Consider the following 23,369-nt stretch of genomic DNA (forward strand, 5'->3'; position numbering starts at 1 on the left):
AGTGTCGAAGATTATGTGTAGGTCTTACAACCTTAGACTAACAAAGTTGCTTCTATCATTAAAAAGAGAGGACTGTACACTCATGACGGGTATTCTGACTGGCCACTGCCTTCGGGCGTCACATGCCTTTAAATTAGGCTTGGTCAGTGATAGCAGATGTAGGAAGTGCGGTTTGGAGGAGGAAACGATTGAGCACGTTCTGTGCTCCTGCCCTGCACTTGCCAGGCTAAGATTCCAGCTATTAGGAGTGATACAGCTGTCAGATCTAGAAGCAGCAAGTGGCTTAAGTCCTAGGAAGCTTCTAGTATTTGCCAAGAGGACGGAGTTATTTTATAACATAGGCCCTGGTTTTTTATAGGGTTTTTCAGTTTGGTCTTTAAAACAAACTTCTGGTAACACTACGGACTCAATCAGTCTATGTGAGGTCCTCATGGACCGGCCAAGTTCAACCTAACCTAAACTATCAAAAAAGAGCTTTGTATCAATAGAATTTTACTTTCTTAATTGAATTATAACATTAAATTGGAAAATACTAAAATTTTTGAAAATGGGTGACACCGCCTCTTTTATGACTAAGCAATTTTCTGTTTCGGGAGCCATAACTCGAAGAAAAATGAAGGGATCGTAATAAAATTGGGTACACAAATTTTCCCCATAGTAGAAAATATTTCTAGTAAAAATGGACGGGATCGGTTAAAGACCACGGCAACTTAGTTATAAAACAAATTTAAAAGGGTTGTAGACTAGAATAATAAGCTATAACTTTGTAAAAAATAGTTTTGAATCAATAATATTTCACTTATCAAGTTTTATTGTAAGAGGAAATGTGGAGACATTTGTCTTTTAAACGGGCGGTGTCACGTGTTATGTAGAAAAGTAATTTATCTGAAATGAAATGTACAATTGAAGCTTACGCTGAGTATATAATGCTCGGTTACAACCGACCCTAGACACCTTTACTTGTTGAAATTATAATTTGAATATTTCGGGCAATTCACAAGAGTGTCGCATTCATGTAAAATTTTAAGATTTGACTTGCTTCCATAGTTTCCAATATAAAATTTGATTGAAGCATAGCACATACGGCGAATAGAAGACCTTATGAATTGTTTATATAAATTTAAATTATTATCGGAGTGATGAATAAATAACATACCTGCTTGCTGACAAACTTCCATGATCCATTAACATAATTTTAGGCGCCGACAGTGAGAGGATGGTAAACAATGACTGCTTCTTGCTAAACAATTTAAATAAATGAGGCTGCTATACATTTACTTTGGATTCGCTTAGTATTATTAATTAAAATTATATTTGTTTAAAAAGGATTCATCATTTTAGATCAATGAAATTCTCACAGTTTAGGCATTTCATGATTTTTGCTTCTCGAATTTACACCACCACCAAGGCTATCGATCCTTGAGCTGCTATTAGGTAACAGTTTTTTTGAAGCTCGCAGCTGTCAACAATTTACAATTGCTCTAATTTATTCCTTATTTATTTTTTTTAGTTTTACTATTTCTCTTATTTGCGTAGATATTAGTTTGTATACCATTTTATGTGTGTTTTTTTTTTTAATTTAAAAAATCCTATTCAAAAACTCAATTGAAAAAATTCATTAACGTATCTCGACTCAATTTCCGTTATACAAATGTGTTTATATGTGTGTATGTATGTTTTTATTTTATGTTTTTACGATTATATGTCTGTATGTATGCGTGTAGATTTTTTTCTTTTAATTTTAGTTTTTTGTTCTCATATTTTTTTTCTTCATGTTATACATAGCTACATATATCATATTTATGAATTTTGCACAGCACCAAAATTATTGATATTAAAATGACTCGAAAATGTAGTTATCCAAACAAAGAACGCGGCTAATGTGTAGGGCAATGCTCGTAATATGAGATTATTGTTGCTCTCATATAATGTTGATGCTGCATGATTGCAAAGATCGGCTGTGCACGCACAATACAGGGCTTGTACGTCATGCGTGCCGGAACGCTTCACGCAAAGGCCATCATCGCTACGCTCATCGGGTATATAACCGCAGCCGCGTACAACACGCGTTTTGCCGTAGACTGGAAATATAGAGAATAAGGAAGAAAAAATTATAAAAATTTTATAATGTCAATATGCAAATATTAAGTTAAGGAGGGTGTGTCCCATTAAGTTGCTGAGACTCTTTTGACATCTTTGCTCACGGTAAGGGGGAGTATTGATTATAAGCATAAGGTGTAAATGTAAGCGTAGGCGTGGTCTTTGTAAGTGCTATATGGGGGACAAATTTGCATACATACTAGGGCTGTTAACTGCATGCGGATTTTTCAACTATGCGGATAAGCCGAATATTCGAATAACCGGATAGCTAAGCAAAAAATCCGGATATCCCGGTTCATAAATGAAAAATCCGGATATTCGCTGTATCCGTTTTCCGTTTACGTATCCGGATATCCGTATGTCCGAATACTAGAATATAAAAATTGAATATCTGCATATCAGAATTTAACGAAGCAAACATCGAAAAATTATTCGCAAAATATTTTTGTAGATTATTAAGTTAACGTCAAAAATTAAAAAGCTACAATTTTACAAACAAGTGCCATTTGCTTATATTGTTAAAAAAACGCTACAAAACAAAGGTTCAACATCAAGTCCATGGAGCCAGTATCGGTTTTTCCAGCTTCAAGAGAATGGTATGGACGCAAATGCTATTCGGTGTTTGAGCCCTGACATAACCAGTCATCCATGCAGTGCACATACAATTCAATTGAGTGTTAATTTAGGAACGAACTACCGGAGTGTTGTGGAGTCATCCAAAAAGTTTTAAAACTGGTGATGAGTTTCAATAATTCGAGTAAACGTACATATGCTCTCGAGAAACATTTAATACAAACTTAAAAGACAGGTAAAAACCTAATCCAAAGTTGTCCAACTTGATGGAATTCAGTTCTTTTTATGTTGGAAAGAGTCCCAACATTCATAAAATTATTAATAAGTATCTAAAATTTAAGAACACTGATACGAGGATTGCAAAAACATTCAAAGAAAAATTAGCTGCAGATTTGAGAAGACGTTTTTCTTTTGAAGACATTGAACATCCATTTCTGGAAAATATCAGTATTGCACATATGGCGAGTTATATTGATCCGAGGTTCAAACAGTTGAAACACGTTGAGACCGATGCTTTTCGTAAAAAAATAAAAAATCATGTGGAAAAAATGGCAATAAAATGGGTACTGCTGATATGAATGCTCAAGAAGAGGCTCCGAAAAACAGTGATCTCACGGCCATGGATATACTCCTAAATGATAATGACAGTGACACAAGGGAGGAGACGAGTTTCAGTGCTACTTATTCGAAGAACAAATAAACCACAATCTCAGTTGCGGCAATTGGTGGCAAGACCATGAAAAAATATATCTCAAACTGACGAAAATCGCCAAAAGATATCTTGCAGTACCTGCCACTTCAACAGCTTCTGAAAGGGTATTTTCAAGTGCTGGAAATGTAGTTCGTCCCACACGAAATTTTTTGAGTCAGGAAATGATATCGGCACTTGTTTTCTAGCTAATCATATTACATATTTCTCAATACGAGCCTTTTTGTATTCACTGTTAATTGATTTAAATGCCACACGAATTTATTGTTATTAATGTTAAATAAACATATACGGTACATCAATTTGTTGCTTTCACTCGATATCCAAAAATACTGTTATTAACCGGATATCCGGATAGTGTCACAAACGAATATTAACCGGATATCCATGCCGTCTGGATTTTATCCGTGTCAACGGATATCCGTATGGATATCCGGATATTCGAATTTGCGGATAGTCCCAGCCCTAATAAATACATATGTCAAATGTAAATGAAAGCGTAGTGTAGCGGGGGGGTATTGGTATGCTGTATGAAGCAAAACAGAATGTAAGCGTAAGTGTAGTCACTGCAATATAGCGCAATGTGGGAACCATGCACGTGGTAAAGTTTATATGAGCGAAATCACATAGTCAATCAGGACAAGGCAAAGAAAGTAAAAGAAAGGAATCGAACACGTACCCAAACGAGGCTAACGCCGGGACCGAATCCAGATTTTAGCCCGGTAACGAACACGGAACCGTAACGGAGCTAATCCGGAAACAGAGCTCCAGGATCCAGACTCGGAATCGAAACCGGAGCCGAACCCGGAAAGGAATCCAGGCGTTGTGTTATCAATGTGTTTTCGAAGTGTTATTAATTAACTATCGATAAACAGGGCTATCCATGACTTACTGATTTTATATCAAAAACGATTTTTTATCGAAAAGTTATCGATGTCTTACCAAAAATTATCCACATGTTACAAATTTGTTCTCGTAAAGTTATAGAGCTGTTATCGAATAATCGACTTCTTATCGTAGTGTTTCCCAATTGTTATAGGCGTTTTATCGATTTCCTAACAACAGATACCAATTAACATTGAATATCAAATCGATGAAACATAGACACATATGTAACCAGTCATTAACAAGCCGATAGGATATCAATAAAAAGTCAAAGACTCGGCGATAACAAACCGATAACAATCCGTTAACTCGACAATATTTGCTTCGATAATAAGCCGATTAATAAAATTATAACTTGTCGGTATCGGTATCGGTTACCTATAAGAAGTCGACGAACATCTTCTCAAAAAGTCCGAATTTATTTGTTTTCAGTAAAGTTGACTCTGCTTAAGTCAACTGACAAAAATATTTTTCGAAACGTACACCTGTATGTTTACAAAACGAACTTTAGCAAGTACTCGTGAAGTACGCCTTTCTTTATCTCCTCATTGCTGTTTGTGTTTTTACAGTTATCAGGCTATGATTTTTCTTGCCTCAACTTTATAACAGCTTCATAACACTCACCTTTTTGTGTAGTCTTGCGGCACAACACTGGTTTGGGGTATTTATCCTTGAGATGTTCTAGCGGTTCTTGTTGGGTACAATTTACCTTGCCAAGTGAGTATGGGTCAAATGGATCACCACAACTTGGATCGTAGGCGCTATTGCAATCATAACACATCAGCGCAGTAGTTGCTGAAATAAAAAAAAAAATAAAAAATGGTTTGTCATCAATGTATTATCAAAATTGCGTTTTTATTTCTTTGCTTCTTGTAGAGAGAGAAATTAAATAAATATCCTTTTCCGAACGCAAGAAAACATTGAGGGTTCCTGATTTTATGAAATGGCTTAAGATTACGTAAAGAAGCGTGGCTTTAAATACGTCCATAATCCAATGTGTTTATAACATTTAATTAAACGATTAATTTTCATAAGTTTGTTTGACTGAACTTTTTAATAAGTACGATACGAGAAGGTATCGAGTATTTTTCTTCGATAGTTTTTAGATATCGACTACTCTACTCGATCATTTTAACTGAGTACAAGTATCGAGTACCACGTAGTATCGAAACAACACTAGGTGTGGCAGAATATGGAACTTTTTCTCCTTGACAGGAATGTGTACTATTCCCAGTAGAGGGATATGTTAAATACAGTCGGTTAGTAAGAAAAACTTCTTACAGAAACTGTAAACCTCAGACCCGTTTTCATCATTTTTATTGGAATATAGCAGTCCTTCAAATTACTTCATTTGACATCAAGGCGAATCCATACCAGGTGGTGGAAAAGCGAATTCAACCAATTTGCCGTGCAGAAGAATGTCAAGTCAAAACAAAATTTTCATTGATTTCGATTAACTGACATATTGGAGTACGAGGGGTTGTATGAAAAATTATCAAAAGAAGCAATCAGCTGTTGGGATAACAACACCTGGTATTGAATTCGCCTTGTTTGACATTTTCGTTTTCATCAACACAGGGTGACCAATCCGAGCTAAATCGATAAACGTGAATATTTTGTAAAACAAACCGCAACAGAAGCAAACAGCTGTTAAGCTATTGCATAGATTTTATCGCGGGCTTGGCGACTAAATCAAAAAAAAAACCGTAATGGATATTTGTCAAAAAAGATCCGAAAAGGTTTGAAAAGGTTCGAAAAGGTTCGTAAAGGTTCGATGTTAGCAACAGGCCAAATACATAAAATTGGATCTCTATCATAAACAGCGGTGGGCGCCACTACATTTACACGGTTACCAAATTGAGAATGCGTTAGTAAACACGAACGCGTAGCGAGCACGAAAGCAAAATCAAATATTTATTTAGTTTGATTTCAATGCTTGAACGGTGAACACGTATCACACGCACTCTTTGGTACTCTGTTTTAAGCGCGCGTGCGACACTCCGAAATCAAACTAAAAGAACTGTCGTTGATTTTCACGAAGTAGCCATTGTGCTATCGCTTATCGTATACATATATGGTCGCTTACAAGCCAACCTAATAAAACCGCACTGCGTTTTTTTAGCGCACACAAACAACCGGCGTTTTTTGCCCTAACCCAAATAAGCATGCGTTGCGAGAATGTAAGGCATGTGTGCAAACGTCAAATCTAAATGTCACGCAGAACAAAAATTGGAAATCGAGTTAGGTTTTCACGCAGCAAATTCAATTTGAGTTTCTCTCATACAAGTTGTATGTGCATGAGACATTTTTGACAGAAAATGACTTGCGTGCGTTTATATTAGGTTGGCTTGTTAGCAGGTGCTAAACTCACGCCCACCCCGGATCATAAAGTTAAAGTGAATGTTAAAGTTAAAGCGAAAGTTAAAATTAAAAATAAAGTTAAAGTGAATGTTAAAGTTAAAGCGAAAGTTAAAGTTAAAGTTAAGGTTAAGGTTAAGGTTAAAGTTAAAGTTAAAGATGTTTGTAAATTGTCGAGCTCGAGGCCATACAATATTAAATAACAAACAAAGAAAACTGTTTATTTGTATATGTTATATATTGTCGTTTTTTTATTTATCGATATTTCGACTTCAATTAGAAGTCATCTTCAGGACTAGAAATACAAATATACAAGTATTATAATAAAAAACATAAAAGTACATGTATACGTTGGATGTACCAGATCGACTAATTTAAAATTTGATATGACAAAAACGAAAATAAACATAAAAAGTAAACAAATAAAGAACCGTAATTATAAACAAAATTCTTAACTAACAACAATATAGCATAAAAAGTTAAACTGTGAGCGACACCCATAGCATAAGTATGTATTAAATTCCCACCAGGTAAATGTTGTTGTATAACACTCTCAGCATTAATTTTTGCAATTTTGCTTTACCAATTGTCTGTATGCGTGAGCGCATTGGTCTGTGTCTGACTTAAAATTCATTATTTTATCGTTGGTGTGCTGATTATGTGAAGCATCTCCAAAATATAGCGTTTCGTATAATGTTTTTCTTGTTGTAGAATTTCTACCTCATCGAAATCCGGAGAGTGTCCAGTTGTTTCGCAATGCTGAGTGAGGGCCGTTTTGTTATCATTAGTGTGGTCCCTATTTTTAGCGATGAGGTAGAAATTCTACAACAAGAAAAACATTATACGAAACGCTATATTTTGGAGATGGTTCACATAATCAGCACACCCAACGATAAAAGAATGAATTTTAAGTCAGACACAGACCAATGCGCTCACGCATACAGACAATTGGTAAAGCAAAATTGCAAAAATTAATGTTGAGAGTGTTATACACAACATTTACCTGTAGTGGAATTCACTAACTTTTTTAACGACATTTGCCATCGCTTTATTTGCGAATCGATAACTATAACGATTTCGTTATTCAGTAACTATTGTGTATCGATATTCGTTTGTCGACGATCAGCTGTGTCGTTAAATAAACGGCAAGTAAATTGGCTGCGTTAAAAATCACGATACTAATATTTCTGGCAATTTTAGCTAAAAAAGAAAATCGAAACTTTAATTAAATACTATCAAACACGAAAAGCTGCTTTATTTATAAATCAAATGGCATTTGAGTTCTTGGCGTACGTTTTATCACAAAATGAAGAATTACTAAGTCCATCGCCAGTGGTTCATAGAGAAGTAGATGACCCATTCCACTTGAATTCAACGGAGTTTCTAAACTTGTACCTACTAACCCTAGACTTGGTTCATGATATTATTTCTCAACTTGATGATCAATTAAGGGGTACAAGAATAACTGCGATGTTAACAGAGAAAAAAAAATAATACCGCATTTACTTACCTTTGGTTAAAATATGTAAACACTTTTAAAAGCAGTTAGTATGCGGATTTTATTTATTTTTGGCACTCCTTTTGTGCTTTTCGCATTTTTTAGGTTTCGTTAAAACGAAATACTTTAATACTTTATACTATTAAAACGAAATTTAAATGTAATTTATTTCGATTCGTTAAAACTAAGTTAGTGAATAGCACAATCGATAAGGCAAACGATAAAATCGTAAATTAAAATCTCGACAAATAGCATCGTTATAAGTTAGTGAATTCCGCTACTGGTGGGAATTTAATACATACTTATGCTATGGGTGTCGCTCACAGTTTAACTTTTTATGCTATATTGTTGTTAGTTAAGAATTTTGTTTATAATTACGGTTCTTTATTTGTTTACTTTTTATGTTTATTTTCGTTTTTGTCATATCAAATTTTAAATTAGTCGATCTGGTACATCCAACGATGTAAGTCAAATGTATACATGTACTTTTATGTTTTTTATTATAATACTTGTATTTTTGTATTTCTAGCCCTGAAGATGACTTCTAATTGAAGTCGAAATATCGATAAATAAAAAACGACAATATATAACATATACAAATAAACAGTTTTTTTGTTTGTTATTTAATATTGTATGGCCTCGAGCTCGACAATTTACAAACCTTTTTACAAACTAAAGGCCAAAAAACCAACAAAAAAATTTGTTAAAGTTAAAGTTAAACTGAAAGTTAAAGTTAAAGTGAATGTTAAAGTTAAAGCGAAAATTAAAGTTAAAGTTAAAAAAAAGTTAAAGTTAAAGTGAAAGTTAAAGTTAAAGTTAAAGATAAAGTTAAAGTTAAGGTTAAAGTTAAAGTTTAAGTTAAAGTTAAAGTTAAAGTCAAAGTTAAAGTTAAAGTTAAAGTTAAGGTTAAAGTTAAAGTCAAAGTTAAAGTTAAAAATAAAGTTAAGGTTAAAGTTAAAGTTAAAGGTAAAGTTAAAGTTAAAGTAAAAGTTAAAGTTAAAGTTAAAGTAAATGTTAAAGTTAAAGCGAAAGTTAAAATAAAGTTAAAGTTAAAATGAAAGTTAAAATTAAAGTCAAAGTTAAGGTTAAAGTTAAAGTTACAGTTAAAGTTAAAGTAAAGGTTAAAGGTAAAGTTAAAGTTAAATTTAAAGTTAAAGTTACAGTTAAAGTTAAAGTGAATGTTAAAATTAAAGTTAAAGTTAAAGTTAAAAATAAAGTTAAAGTTAAAGTGAATGTTAAAGTTAAAGTGAAAGTTAAAGTTAACAAGTAAGGAAGGTTAAGTTCGGGTGTAACCGAACATTACATACTCAGTTGAGAGCTATGGTGACAACATAAAGGAAAATAACCATGTAGGAAAATGAACCGAGGGAAACCCTGGAATGTGTTTGTATGACATGTGTATCAAATGAAAGTCATTAAAGAGTATTTTATGAGGGAGTGCGCCATAGTTCTATAGGTGGACACCATTTAGGGATATAGCCATAAAGGTGGATCAGGGTTGACTCTAGAATGCGTTTGTATGATATGGGTATCAAATGAAAGGTATTAATGAGTATTTTAAAATGGCGTGGACCTAAGTTCTATAGATGGACGCCTTTTCGAGATATCGCCGTAAAGATGGACCAGGGGTGACTCTAGAATGCGTTTGCACAATATGGGCATCAAACGAAAGGTGTTAATGAGTATTTTAAAAGGGAGTGGGCCGTAGTTCTATAGGTGGACGCCGTTTCGAGATATCGTCATAAAGGTGGACCAGGGGTGACTCTAGAATGCGTTTGTATGATATGGGTATCAAATGAAAGGTGTTAATGAGTATTTTAAAAGGGAGTAATCCTTAGTTCCATAGGTGGACGCCGTTTCGAGATATCGCCATAAAGGTGGACCAGGGGTGACCCTAGAATTTGTTTGTACAATATGGGTATCAAAAGAAAGGTGTTAATGAGTATTTTAAAAGGGAGTAATCCTTAGTTCCATAGGTGGACGCCGTTTCGAGATATCGCCATAAAGGTGGACCAGGGGTGACCCTAGAATTTGTTTGTACAATATGGGTATCAAAAGAAAGGTGTTAATGAGTATTTTAAAAGGGTGTGGGGCTTAGTTCTATAGGTGAACACCTTTTCGGAATATCGCCACAAAGGTGGACCAGGGGTGACTCTAGAATGTGTTTGTACGATATGGGTATCAAATTAAAGGTATTAATGAGGGTTTTTAAAGGGAGTGGTGGTTGTTGTATAGGTGGTCGCATTTTCGAGATATCGCCATAAAGGTGGACCAGGGGTGACCCTAGAATTTGTTTGTACAATATGGGCATCAAAAGAAAGGTGATAATGAGTATTTTAAAAGGGAGTATTCCTTAGTTCCATAGGTGGACGCCGTTTCGAGATATCGCCATAAAGGTGGAGCAGGGGTGACCCTAGAATTTGTTTGTACAATATGGGTATCAAAAGAAAGGTGTTAATGAGTATTTTAAAAGGGTGTAGGGCATAGTTCTATAGGTGGACGCCTTTTCGAGATATCGCCATAAAGGTGGACCAGGGGTGACTCTAGAATGAGTTTGTACGATATGGGTATCAAATAAAGGTATTAATGAGAGTTTTAAAAGGGAGTGGTGGTAGTTGTATATGTGAAGGCGTTTTCCAGATATCGACCAAAATGTGGACTAGGGTGACCCAGAACATTATCGGTTGGATACCGCTAATTTATTTATATATGTAATACCTGGCAAGATTTTAAGGGTGTTTTATTTCGCCCTGCAGAACTTTTTCATTTTCTTCTACTTAATATGGTAGGTGTCACAACCATTTTATAAAGTTTTTTCTAAAGTTATATTTCGCGTCAATAAAACAATCCAATTACCTTACCATGTTTCATCCCTTTTTTCGTATTTGGTATAGAATTATGGCATTTTTTTCATTTTTCGCAATTTTCGATATCGAAAAAGTGGGCGTGGTCATAGTCCGATATCGTTCGTTTTTCATACCAAGGTAAAGTGGGTTCAGATAAGTACGTTAACTGAGTTTAGTAAAGATATATCGATTTTTGCTCAAGTTATCGTGTTAACGGCCATGCGGAAGGACAGACGGACGACTGTGTATAAAAACTGGGCGTGGCATCAACCGATTTCGCCCATTTTCACAGAAAACAGTTAAAGCCATAAAATCTATGCCCCTACCAAATTTCAAAAGGATTGGTTAATTTTTGTTCGATTTATGGCATTAAAAGTATCCTAGACAAATTAAATGAAAAAGGGCAGAGCCACGCCCATTTTTAAATTTTCTTTTATTTTTGTATTTTGTTGCACCATATCATTACTGGAGTTGAATCTTGACATAATTTACTTATATACTGTAAAGATATTAAATTTTTTGTTAAAATTTTACTTTAAAAAAATTTTTTTTTTAAAAGTGGGCGTGGTCCTTCTCCGATTTTGCTAATTTTTATTAAGCGTACATACAGTAATAAGGGTAACGTTCCTGCCAAATTACATCATGATATCTTCAACGACTGCCAAATTACAGCTTGCAAAAGTTTTAAATTACCTTCTTTAAAAAGTGGGCGGTGCCACGCCCATTGTCCAAAATTATACTAATTTTATATTTTGCGTCATAAGTTCAACTCATCTGCCAAGTTTCGTCGCTTTATCTGTCTTTTGTAATGAATTATCGCACTTTTTTGATTTTTCGAAATTTTCGATATCGAAAAATTGGGCGTGGTTATTGTCCGATATCGGTCATTTTAAATAGCGATCTGAGATGAGTGCCCAGGAACATATATACCAAATTTCATGAAGATACCTCAAAATTTACTCAAGTTATCGTGTTAACGGACAGACGGACGGACGAACGGACGACTGTGTATAAAAACTGGGCGTGGCATCAACCGATTTCGCCCATTTTCACAGAAAACAGTTAACGTCGTAAAATCTACTCCCCTACCAAATTTCAAAAGGATTGGTTAATTTTTGTTCGACTTATGGCGTTAAAAGTATCCTAGACAAATTAAATGAAAAAGGGCGGAGCCACGCCCATTTTGAAATTTTCTTTTATTTTTGTATTTTGTTGCACCATATCATTACTGGAGTTGAATGTTGACAGAATTTACTTATATACTGTAAAGATATTAAATTTTTTGTAAAAATTTTACTTTAAAAAAAATTTTTTTTAAAAGTGGGCGTGGTCCTTCCCCGATTTTGCTAATTTTTATTAAGCGTACATATAGTAATAGTAGTAACGTTCCTGACAAATTTCATCATGATATCTTCAACGACTGCCAAATTACACCTTGCAAAAGTTTTAAATTACCTTCTTTTAAAAGTGGGCGGTGCCACGCCCATTGTCCAAAATTTTACTAATTTTCTATTCTGCGTCATAAATTCAACTCATCTACCAAGTTTCGTCGCTTTATCGGTCTTTTGTAATGAATTATCGCACTTTTTCGGTTTTTCGAAATTTTCGATATCGAAAAAGTGGGCGTGGTTATAGTCCGATATCGTTCATTTTAAATAGCGATCTGAGATGAGTGCTCAGGAACCTACATACCAAATTTCATCAAGATACCTCAAAATTTACTCAAGTTATCGTGTTAACGGACGGACGGACGGACGGACGGACGAACGGACGGACGGACGGACGGACGGACGGACGGACATGGCTCAATCAAATTTTTTTTCGATCCTGATTATTTTGATATATGGAAGTCTATATCTATCTCGATTCCTTTATATATGTACAACCAACCGTTATCCAATCAAACTTAATATACTCTGTGAGCTCTGCTCAACTGAGTATAAAAATAAAGTTAAAGTTAAAGTGAAAGTTAAATATTAACTTCTCATTTATTCAATAAAAGTAAAAAATGTCTTTTCTTATCGGTCACCACGCTTAAAAAGGTTAACTTGAATTAATATCAAAGAAAACAAAATGTTGCATAAATATTATAATGGCATAAGTTGATAATATGCAATAGCTTTACCGCGGCAGTCCCCGAGTGCCACACGTCCTTTTTTTTGTTTACAATCTTGCACTTAGCAGAATCTAGGGCTGATTACATTCACGACGGCGGTGTAGCCGCCACATCTGTCATATTATTTTTACACATGTTCTTATGAGTGTCGTTATTTTCGGCGCGACAGAGCAGCACGACAATCAATCGCGAAAGCCGTTGTAGCCAGATTAAACCTAATTCTATTTTTAGGAAGCGACGGTGAGTGGCGTCCTTTTTATTTTGTCAATGAAAACTAAAATAAAAATAAATAACAGATAATAAAAGCTAAAATCATTCTTTTGCGCGTTTTTTAAACAGGATTAATATTTTTTCTAAATTTTTCGCTACTGTTTGCAGTAATTTATATTGGTGGCTGTCGCTTTCAAAGTAATCAAGAAGCCAGTGCTTGGCTACGATTGTCGTCAGGCTTTGCTTTATTGTGGTTGTAGTCTGTAGACGCCGTGTTGAATGTAATCAGCCCTTCTAGGTGCTTTAGTTAGCGTGGAAACGAGAATTTCGATAACTTACAGATAAGTGACTTACTGAAGATAGAGAAAACGGAGCTTAGAGGACTATTGAAGTAATTCATTCAAATCAAAAATCACGATGATCCATCCTATTAACAGTAATACAAAGAGATGTCATCTTTATATAGCACCTTTGTTGGGGTTGTTCTGAATAATATTTTCACTATACCCATACAAAACAAGGGAACAAATTACACTAAAATGCTAGTTGCAATAAAATTGCATATTTAATTTCGTGCTTGTAATTTATTTGTTATTATTCATCAATACTTTTGGGAGTGCCTAAATAGGAGCTACATAGTTGTAGTCTTGTAATAAAAGGCGCACCTAACGAAAGCCATTGAGGTAACACTCAAAGTAAATACAAAGAAGTACTCTCCCTCTACATGATTGACTGAATGACTAAACTAGGACATTCAATCCTAAGATGCCGAGTCCGGAAATCTGGAATATACGACATTCCGATATTACTACTGCACTTGCTTTTAAATATTTTATACACGAATTTTTATAACCACCCATTCCTGTACACAGGGCAGTTGAACTTTAATCCGTCTTTGCGATTGCATATTTATTCTTAATTTTTCCGTTTCTATCATCGAACGAATCTCTGAGCTTTCGAATAAATAATTCAAATATTCAGTCTAGCAAAATGTTCTTTATTTACAACACTGCTTTGGTAGTCGTACGTCACAATTAAATTACTCGAGTACTTCACTTACAACGTTTTTCAATCAACTGCTTTCTTTTCACTTGGACTGTGCTGCTTCTATACTCTCAGTTCTTCTCGTTCACCTATTTCTCCCAGGGTCCAAACCTTTTGCGCACAGCTGTCTCGAACACTTGCTTTTTTGTAGCTCGTGTCCGTATCTCATAGCTGCTTATTTATTTCGCGTTCCTGTCCTCTATATATATGCGTGTATATGTGTAAGTGAGAACTTCTGCGTTTTAAGCTGCTGTTTATATGTATGTGTAATAACGTCTGAGCTCTTATGCGCTCTCACTGTTATCTTCTAAACATATGTGTGTATATGGCTAAGCAGCAGCATAGCGATGTATCGAAACTGCTAATGTTCGCCACAATATTGATCATATCAATGTGTTGAAATAACTTTTGTTTGATATGCCCCGTTGAATCTTGAGTTCGACTGACTTACTTCCTAACACCCGTAACTACAATTGGTTCGTGGGTTCTGGCGAGTCTCAGTTGACTTCCATTAGCGTCCTATTACCGTGCCCATCCTATCTCAACCTGCCATTAAGGCTTCAGAATCATTGGGACTGATCCGTATTGTTCTATTCTTCTCAGGGGATCCGCCTAAGGCAGAGATTGTGTTTAGCAGTTAAATAGAAGAAGCAACTCGTCTTATCACGAGTAACAACGGATATTCTATAGCAAAAAATGGTTTTCTAAGCGGGATATGTTTATTTTTGAATTTTTTGGTCTTTCGCAGTGATTAAATTTTATTCTCAAATGTTTTCTCACTATCAGTGAGATCTTTTAGCGTAATTCGTTGATTAAGGTTTTTTTAAACTGTTATTTTAGGTTGATTTAGATACTTTCATGTAGTAGCTTTGTGATCCTTCCAGTACTATTTTGAGACCATTTCCGATTTTTTCAGGATTGTTATAGGTACTATTTCGAGATCAATTTGGGAATATTTTAGGGTTCTTTTCGGGATTATTTTTATGACTATTGCTCTGTAGACGTGCCAATTAGATTGAGCGAGATTAAGAGAAGGCGAGATGTGCACGTGATCGACCAAGCGGAAAAGGCGTAGACCTAAGCGCGCGGCTGTAAAGTATCGAAGATCATGTGTAGGTCTTACAACCTTAGACTAGCAAAGTTACTCCTATCATTAAAAAGAGAGGACTGTAGACCTATGACGAGTATTACTGGGCACTGCCTTATGACATCATATGTCTATAAATTAGGCTAAGTCAGTGTTAGATAGCAGATGAAGAGAGTACGGGTTGGATGACGAAACGATCAAGCACGTTTTGTGCTCGTGCCCTGCTCTTGACAGGCTAAGACTTCAGCTATTAGGAGTGATACAGCTATAAGATCTAGAGGCAGCAAGTGGCGCAGTACCTAGCAAGCTTTTTGTATTTGCCAATAGGACGTAGTTTTTTATAGCATATGTCCTGGTTTCTGACAGGGTTCTTTATTTTGGTCGTTGTGCAAGCTTCTGAGAGCACTATGGACACACGTATTATCGGTTTATTATCGATTTGTTATCGAAAAAATATTGAATTGTGGAAAAGCTATCGATTTAAAGTGTGGTTATTAAATGACTGTTAAAGTGGAGAATATCGGTTTCGGGAATTGTTAATTGCGATTCATCGCTCATATTTATTTTACATGGTTTATTCTGTATATAATAAAAAGGTGGCAATACTGCGCTTAAGCTGGTGGTTTTTGCGAAGCATTTGAGAGACTCAGAATCAAAAGTCCTTTAATTTCATAACACAATTACAGCATATTGGGTGCTTTTGCTGACAGTCTTTCAAACTCTGTATAATAATATTCAGTCATGTATATTGGAGCAATTTTCCGTCATCCGTTGTCAAATTTGGTTTCGACACAAGCCGGTGTCGGTGTTGTGCCATCATCAGTGTCGATTTTCATTCTGATATGTTGTTGTCGTTTGTCTTGTATTTATAGTTCATAGGTACATGAGCAGGTATTGTCAAAATTGATGCTTGTGTATATTTATGTGTATGTGCTGTGTGTTCATTCAGAACCGAGGATGGTTTTTACTGATCGATTTGTGTGGCTGAGGCAGGCAAAAGTCAGTAATTCTAGGCGTTTGACCTTCTTTGTGGGTTTGTTTCCTTTGATGCGTTCATTGTCAATCAATCACTTTATAGAAGCGAAACTTTCACGGCGTCATCTCTTTCAATCAGTAATCGGACCAGTTGGCTGGAGCGGAAATAATCAGCGTTTCAGGTCATCACTAAACAGCTGGTCAAAAATTGCGCTTTCCGACGTTTCCATGTATTTTCGGGATTGTAAGCATTAGAACATACCCATCAAAAATTGTGCTCCTCATATACATAAGGATAAAGATGATGCGATAGTGAGTTTATCAAAATATATGCACTAACGCTTTTAAGCTCGCTCCTTCATTTACCACGTATCTACATGTTCTGTATGCAAAATGTAAGTTGTTGTAAGTTTCTTCGATTTTCCTTCACTTAACACTCTTAACGAATTAACGGAATGTTATTTCATTTTATCAAAAGATAGAGAAGGAGCACAAGAAGAAGGAGGAGTGTCTGTTATATGCAACCGCCCTATAATTCATATGTCATGTCTGTGTGACTTTGTGTAGTTAGTTTAAAGTGAGTTTTTTTTTATACTCAGTTGAGCAGAGCTCACAGAGCATATTAACTTTGATTAGATAACGGTTGGTTGTACAGGTATAAAGGAATCGAGATAGATATAGACTTCCATATATCAAAATCAGCAGTATCGAAAAAAAATTTGATTGAGCTATGTCCGTCCGTCCGTCAGTTAACACGATAACTTGAGTAAATTTTTAGGTATCTTGATGAAGTTTGGTATGTAGGTTCCTGGCCACTCATCTCAGATCGCTGCTTAAAATGAACGATATCGGACTATAACCACGCCCACTTTTTCGAAATCGAAAATTTCGAAAAACAGAAAAAGTGCGATAATTCATTACCAAAGATGGATAAAGCAATAAAACTTGGTAAGTGAGTTGAACTTATGACGAAGAATAGAAAATTAGTAAGATTTTGGACAATGGGCGTGGCACCGCCCACTTTTAAAAGAAGGTAATTTAAAAGTTTTGCAAGCTTTAATTTGGCAGTCGCTGAAGATATCATGATGAAATTTGGCAGGAACGTTACTCCTATTAATATATGTAAGCTTTATAAAAATTAGCGAAATCGAGGAACGACCATGCCCACTTAAAAAAAAAAATTTTTTAAGTCAAATTTTTAACAAAAAACATTCAACTGCAATAATATGGTGCAACAAAACACAAAAACAAAAAAATATTTAAAAATGGGCGTGGCTCCGCCCTTATTCATTTAACTTGTCTAGAATACTTTTAATGCCATAAGTCAGAAATTTACCAATCCTTGTGAAATTTGTTAGGGGCTTAGATTCTAGGACGATAACTGTTGTCTGTGAAAAAGGGCGAAATCGGTTGAAGCTACGCGCAGTTTTTATACACAGTCGACTGTCTGTCCTTCCGCTCGGCCTTTAACACGATAACTTGAGCAAAAATCAATATATCTTTACTAAACTAAGTTCACATACTTATCTGAAATCACTTTGTATTGGTATAAAAATTGGTCGAAATCTGACTTTGGTCGATATCTCGAAAACGCCTTCACATATACAACTACCACCACTCCCTTTTAAAACCCTCATTAATACCTTTAATTTTATACCCATATCGTATAAACACATTATAGAGTCACCCCTGGTCCACCTTTATGGCGATATCTCGAAAAGGCGTCCACCATAGAACTCATTAACACAATTCGTTTGATCCCCATATTGTACAAACGCATTCAAGAGTCACCCCTGGTCTACCTTTATGGCGATATCTTCAAAAGGCGTCCACCATAGAACTAAGGCCCACTCCCTTTTAAAATACTCATTAACACCTTTCGTTTGATCCCCATATTGTACAAACGCATTCCAGAGTCACCCCTGATCCACCTGGGGTATGGCGATATCTTGAGAAGGCGTTCACCCATAGCACTAAGGCCCTCCCTCTTAAAATACTCTTTAATACCTTCCATTTGAAACACGTTTCATACAAACACATTCCAGAGTTACCCTAGGCTCATTTTCCTACATGGTGAATTTCCTTTATTTTGTCTCCATGGCTATCAGCTGAGTATGTAATGTCCGGTTACACCCGAACTTAGCCTTCCTTACTTGTTTTTTTTTTCGAAATACTTTTCGAAAGTCAATTGATAACTTTTGTCTGTAAGGTAAATGTAAACGTAAGTACACAACCGTCTTTAATGTCATATCGAGATCTAATTTAATTTGATAGCAAAACTTGTTTCTTTTTATTTCTCAGTAAGTACCAGTTAGTTTTTCTGCTTTGTCATCAAGCCGCGATTTCCAAACTAAAAATAGCAAACAAATACTTGTCGTTTTATACATATGTTTTACCCATGTACTTATGTATGTATGAATATATGTGTGCACGTTTGTGGTTATGAGACCTTCTTTGCATTATTGAAAGCTATTGAATTTAATCTTGATTGAAGTCCATACATGATGTGCTCGATTTTCATTTGTCATTTTCATTCAAAATGACTACACGCCTTTGCTTTTCCTTCGGCACTTAAGTGCAATGACGGTTACGTGCTATGTCCTATTTATTTATGTCGTATACTTTAACATTTCCGCAAATGAAAAGCATACTCATGTTGTTATGCATATACGCCAAAGGAAATAAGTTTTGTAGATGATTTTCTTTGAGCGAGATGTGCCAATTAAAATATTTCAGTACAAAGGATTCGTAATAGGGAATTTCCATACATAATAAATCCTCTTGATTATATTTCAATAGCAATTGTAAAATACTCTTCTAAAATACGAAAGATGTTGTATTACATTGCTCTAAAATGTTTTGTTTGCTTCTGCTACCGTGGATATCTTAGAGTTCCAGTAGAGGTGGAAGGGTGGGGGCAAGGGCGTGGAAATTCAGGAAGATATGATACATGTGTATACTGATGGGACCGAGAGCGTCGCTGATATTCTATGCCGATATGGTAATTAGCAGATCATACAAGCAAGCAAGTGGCAGCCATAAGTTAAAGCAGCTGAGATACTGGAAACAGTCAGTTATTGAGGCCACAATCTCGCTTAGCAAAGCATCAAGAAATGTGTATGAGGCTATGTAAGATTCAGGAAGAATTGAAATAGGGAGAAGCTTACAATCATTATAGAGTCCCGGTCATATGGACATAGATGACGCAGCTAGGTGGCTCATGATTAATTGGCGCTTAACCACCTAAGCGATTTTGGCCGTTGCGTAACAAGTCACGCCATATATCCTTTGCTTCTGACGCCAATTGGGAGCACCAATTGCGTTTCCCAACTCAGTGGAAGTCTTCCCATCCTCTGCCCAAAAACTGCGGTGTCGACTGAAATACATACTATCTTGGTGGGAGCGTCTTTGTCTATTCGCAAAATATGACCTAGCCAGCGAAGCCTTTGGGTTTTTATTCGCAGCACAATCGTCATATCTTCGTAAAGCTCATACAGCTTATCATTATACCTCCTTCGATACTAGCCGCCGGCATCGCGGACAACACCATAAATCTCCTTCCGGAAAACTTGTCTCTCGAGAGTCATCTCGTCTTCTCTCGACACTGTCCACGATTACCGAGCCATGCATCAGCACAGGTATGATGAGCGATTTCTATAGCATGATTTTTGTTCGTCGAGAGAGGACTTTACTTTTCAATTGCCTACTCAGTCCAAAGTACCACTTGTTGGCAAGTTATTCTCCGTTTGATTTCCAACCTGACATTGTATTTGCTTTTAATGTTCTCAGTTAGATGAAATGCTTCAGTCTTGAATTTATATCCGTTAACAGTGATATGCTAGGCGCTTAAATCCTAGAAAATGTCTAGTATTTGCAGAGAAGACAGTTATTTTAAAACATACAAAGGCCCAATGGGGTTTCCAGTTTGGTCGTCGAATAAACTTCTTGAAACACTATGAACACATTCAGTTTATGGAGGTCCTCATGGACTGGTCAGTTTAACCTAACCTAACTTCAGGCAACCCTCCATTTTCGTTTGAATAACAGTGATACTCAGTATTGACATTTTTATACTCAGTTGAGCAGAGCCCATAGAGTATATTTATTTTGTTCGCATAACGGTACCCTGTAACGGCATAAACTAATCGAGATAGATATAGACTTATCTATATCAAAATAATCTTGTCGAACAAAGAAATTCATTTAGCCATATCCGTCCGTCTGTCCGTAAACACGATAACTTGAGTAAATTTTGTGGTATCTTAATGAAATTTGGTACTTAAGTTCCACGCCCACTTTTTCGATATCGAAAATTTCGAAAAATCCGAAAAAGTGCGATAATTCATTACCAAAGACGGATAAAGCGATGAAAGTTGGTAGGTGGGTTGACCTTATGACGCAGAAGAGAAAATTAGCAAAATGTTGAACAATGGGCGTGGCACCGCCCACTTTTAAAAGCAGGTAATTTAAAAGTTTTGCAAGCTGTAATTTGGCAGCTGAGTGTACTATGTTCGGTTACACCAGAACTTAGCTTTCCTTACTTGTTATATCTTAAAATGTATATAACAAACTTTAGCCATCATCCGGTGGCAAAGAGCCTGAGCCAGATAAATAATTTTGCATATAAATGCAACAACAACGATTTGAGCCAGATAAATCCAGATAGAAGTCTGGTTCAATTTGTTAGCCAGATAATTGTTAATTACTTGTCTTTAGTTTGGCAACGCTGCCTTTAGTAAACCTACTTTTTCAAAGATAGATGTCGCTGCTTAGCCTTTCGCCGTATGAGTTAAATAAAAAACAGCGGCGACATCTGCCTATCACATTTCAAGTGTGCGAAAATACCCCAACATCTGCTTCTCAAATCTCTCAATGATCCAGAGCATTCCCATGAGAATTGAGCGTAAGCCGGAGCTGTAAAACATACTGGATGACGCCAAACGTATCACCTTCTAAGACTTTCTGTGTTGCCACTCAGAATGTTTCACAAGGTTGCCACCTATTCGAAATTAAACAAAAAATTGCATGAGATATGCCGATATGGGTATCAAAGGTATTTCACTCCGTATTACAATAAGGACATTTTTGAGTAGGGTGGAATTTAAGGTTGCCACCTATTCAAAATTAAAAAAAAATTGCATGAGATATGCCGATATGGGTATCAAACGAATGGTATTTCATTCCGCAGTACAATAGGAACATTTTTGAGTAAGGTTGCCATTTAGAGTTGGGGTAGTTAGACAAAATAGTACTCTACTTACTCATATTCTATTAAAGCTTTAAAGGAGAATATTACAGTTAAAAATCCTCGTAAAAAAATCTTAGACATAATTCGACTTAATTTTCTTCATTTCACATACGCTAATAAAATTGAAATGCATTATCAAGGCACCGTGGAAAATTCTTACAAAATATATTTAAATGCATATTTTTGGCAAATATGAAATGAAACTTTGCAATTTCTCACAATTACTATTAGAAAGATTTCTTACTATAGCAAACAGATATCTCACCATGGTAATTTGCTACCGTTGAACACTAGAGGCATATGTTCAATTTGAAAACGACATACATATAACCATTTAACTACTTACCAACAGATGGCGCTTAGGGAAGTAAGTTGACATTTAATTAAACTAACTGATAGTTCTCATAACTGAGACTTTCATAGTGTATAACTAAAAAAATGTTTCAATTAATTGTGAGAGATAAGCTAATACATAAATCGTAGCGTTAAGTTGAACTATGTAAACATGCCATTAGGTTGATTTCTTGTATATGCCGATGTGGCAATGCTATAACAAATGTCAAATAAAGAAACAAAAAAAGCGCTCTCTTCCGGGTTGCAATTTATACGAAAACGAAGTTTGTCCTCTTTCATTTTAATATATCTTAATATATCACAGTGGCGACGAGCAGAAAACAATTCAAACTGATTTATAAACGCGTAGCAAGTGCTTGGTGATCAGCGGCTAATAATATTTTGGCAAAATGGCAACCAACAATTTTAATACTCCATTTTTTGACCACGAAAAAAACTCATGGTTTGTCTTTGAGAAGCAGTTGTTGCAATTCTTCATTGCTGCTAACATTGAGGAGGTAAAAAAGAAGGCAATATTGTTAACTTCGTTATCCGAAAGTGCGTATACTCTTTTGGACAACTTAGTACGTCCGGAGGCGTTGGAAGATAACAGCGTAACTTTGGAAAAGTGTCTCGATTGTCTGCGAAGCCATTATAGGCCAACAACATCTGCGTTTGTGGAGCGTTACAAATTTTACAATGCTACAAAAACAGCGTCAGAATCAATAAATGATTGGGCAGCTAGAGTGAGAGCGTTAGCTGTAAAGTGTGAGTTTGGCCAAAGTTTAAATATGGCGCTAAGGGTCAAATTTGTAATGGGTCTGGAAAAGGGTCCAGCCAGGGACAAAATTTTTTTGGAAAATGTAGGCGCAACTTTCGAGAAAGTGGTAGCGATAGCAAATACAGCAGAGTACATTAAGCAACAACAAGAGGATATTATACAAGTAAAACAGGAAGAGCTAAATTTTTTGAAGAAAAATCAGAAGTCGCAAGCAGAGCAAAAGAAACAGCAAAATTGGAAAAACAAGTCAAATCAAGGCCAGCCGAAACAGCAACCATGCGAAGTGTGCGGCTACACTAACCATAGCAAAAGTGAATGTAAGTTTAAGAATTATAAATGTAATAATTGTAAAAAAAGGGGGCACCTAAAAAAAATGTGCAAAGAGAAAAGTTTAATTTTTTTGAATAATGCAGACGAGTTAAGTTTATTCTCACTTAATAGTGCGAAAGATAAACCGATTGTTGTAACCATTTTTGTTGAAGGCAAGGCTATTGATATGCAGCTCGACACAGGGTCAGAAAACAATGTGATGTCGGAAGAGACATACAAAAGCCATTTTAGAAAAAATAAACTAAATGAGATATCAATTTTGTTGAAGACATACAA

The 23,369-nt window shown here is 35.6% G+C and overlaps 1 protein-coding gene across 7 annotated transcripts in view; it reads right to left on the reverse strand.

The window, feature by feature from the left end:
- The window catches only part of LOC137243604 (UPAR/Ly6 domain-containing protein crok), a 106,809-nt gene that overhangs the window by 12,033 nt on the left and 71,407 nt on the right, over positions 1 to 23,369 (reverse strand). For 4 of the 7 annotated variants that reach the window (XM_067771471.1, XM_067771470.1, XM_067771468.1 and 1 more), the window contains 2 exons: positions 4,892 to 5,062; positions 1,157 to 2,081 (listed from right to left, as the gene is read on the reverse strand). In XM_067771471.1, the coding sequence (XP_067627572.1) occupies positions 1,801 to 2,081; positions 4,892 to 5,062 (452 nt within the window). In that variant the 3' untranslated portion in view covers positions 1,157 to 1,800. Of the gene's footprint in view, positions 1 to 914; positions 1,099 to 1,156; positions 2,082 to 4,891; positions 5,063 to 23,369 lie in introns of all 7 variants that reach the window. The other 3 variants (XM_067771474.1, XM_067771473.1, XM_067771469.1) reach the window with 3 other exon arrangements.

This window comes from Eurosta solidaginis, chromosome 3 (genome assembly GCF_040869045.1).
Source record: "Eurosta solidaginis isolate ZX-2024a chromosome 3, ASM4086904v1, whole genome shotgun sequence".
Lineage (NCBI taxonomy): Eukaryota > Metazoa > Arthropoda > Insecta > Diptera > Tephritidae > Eurosta > Eurosta solidaginis.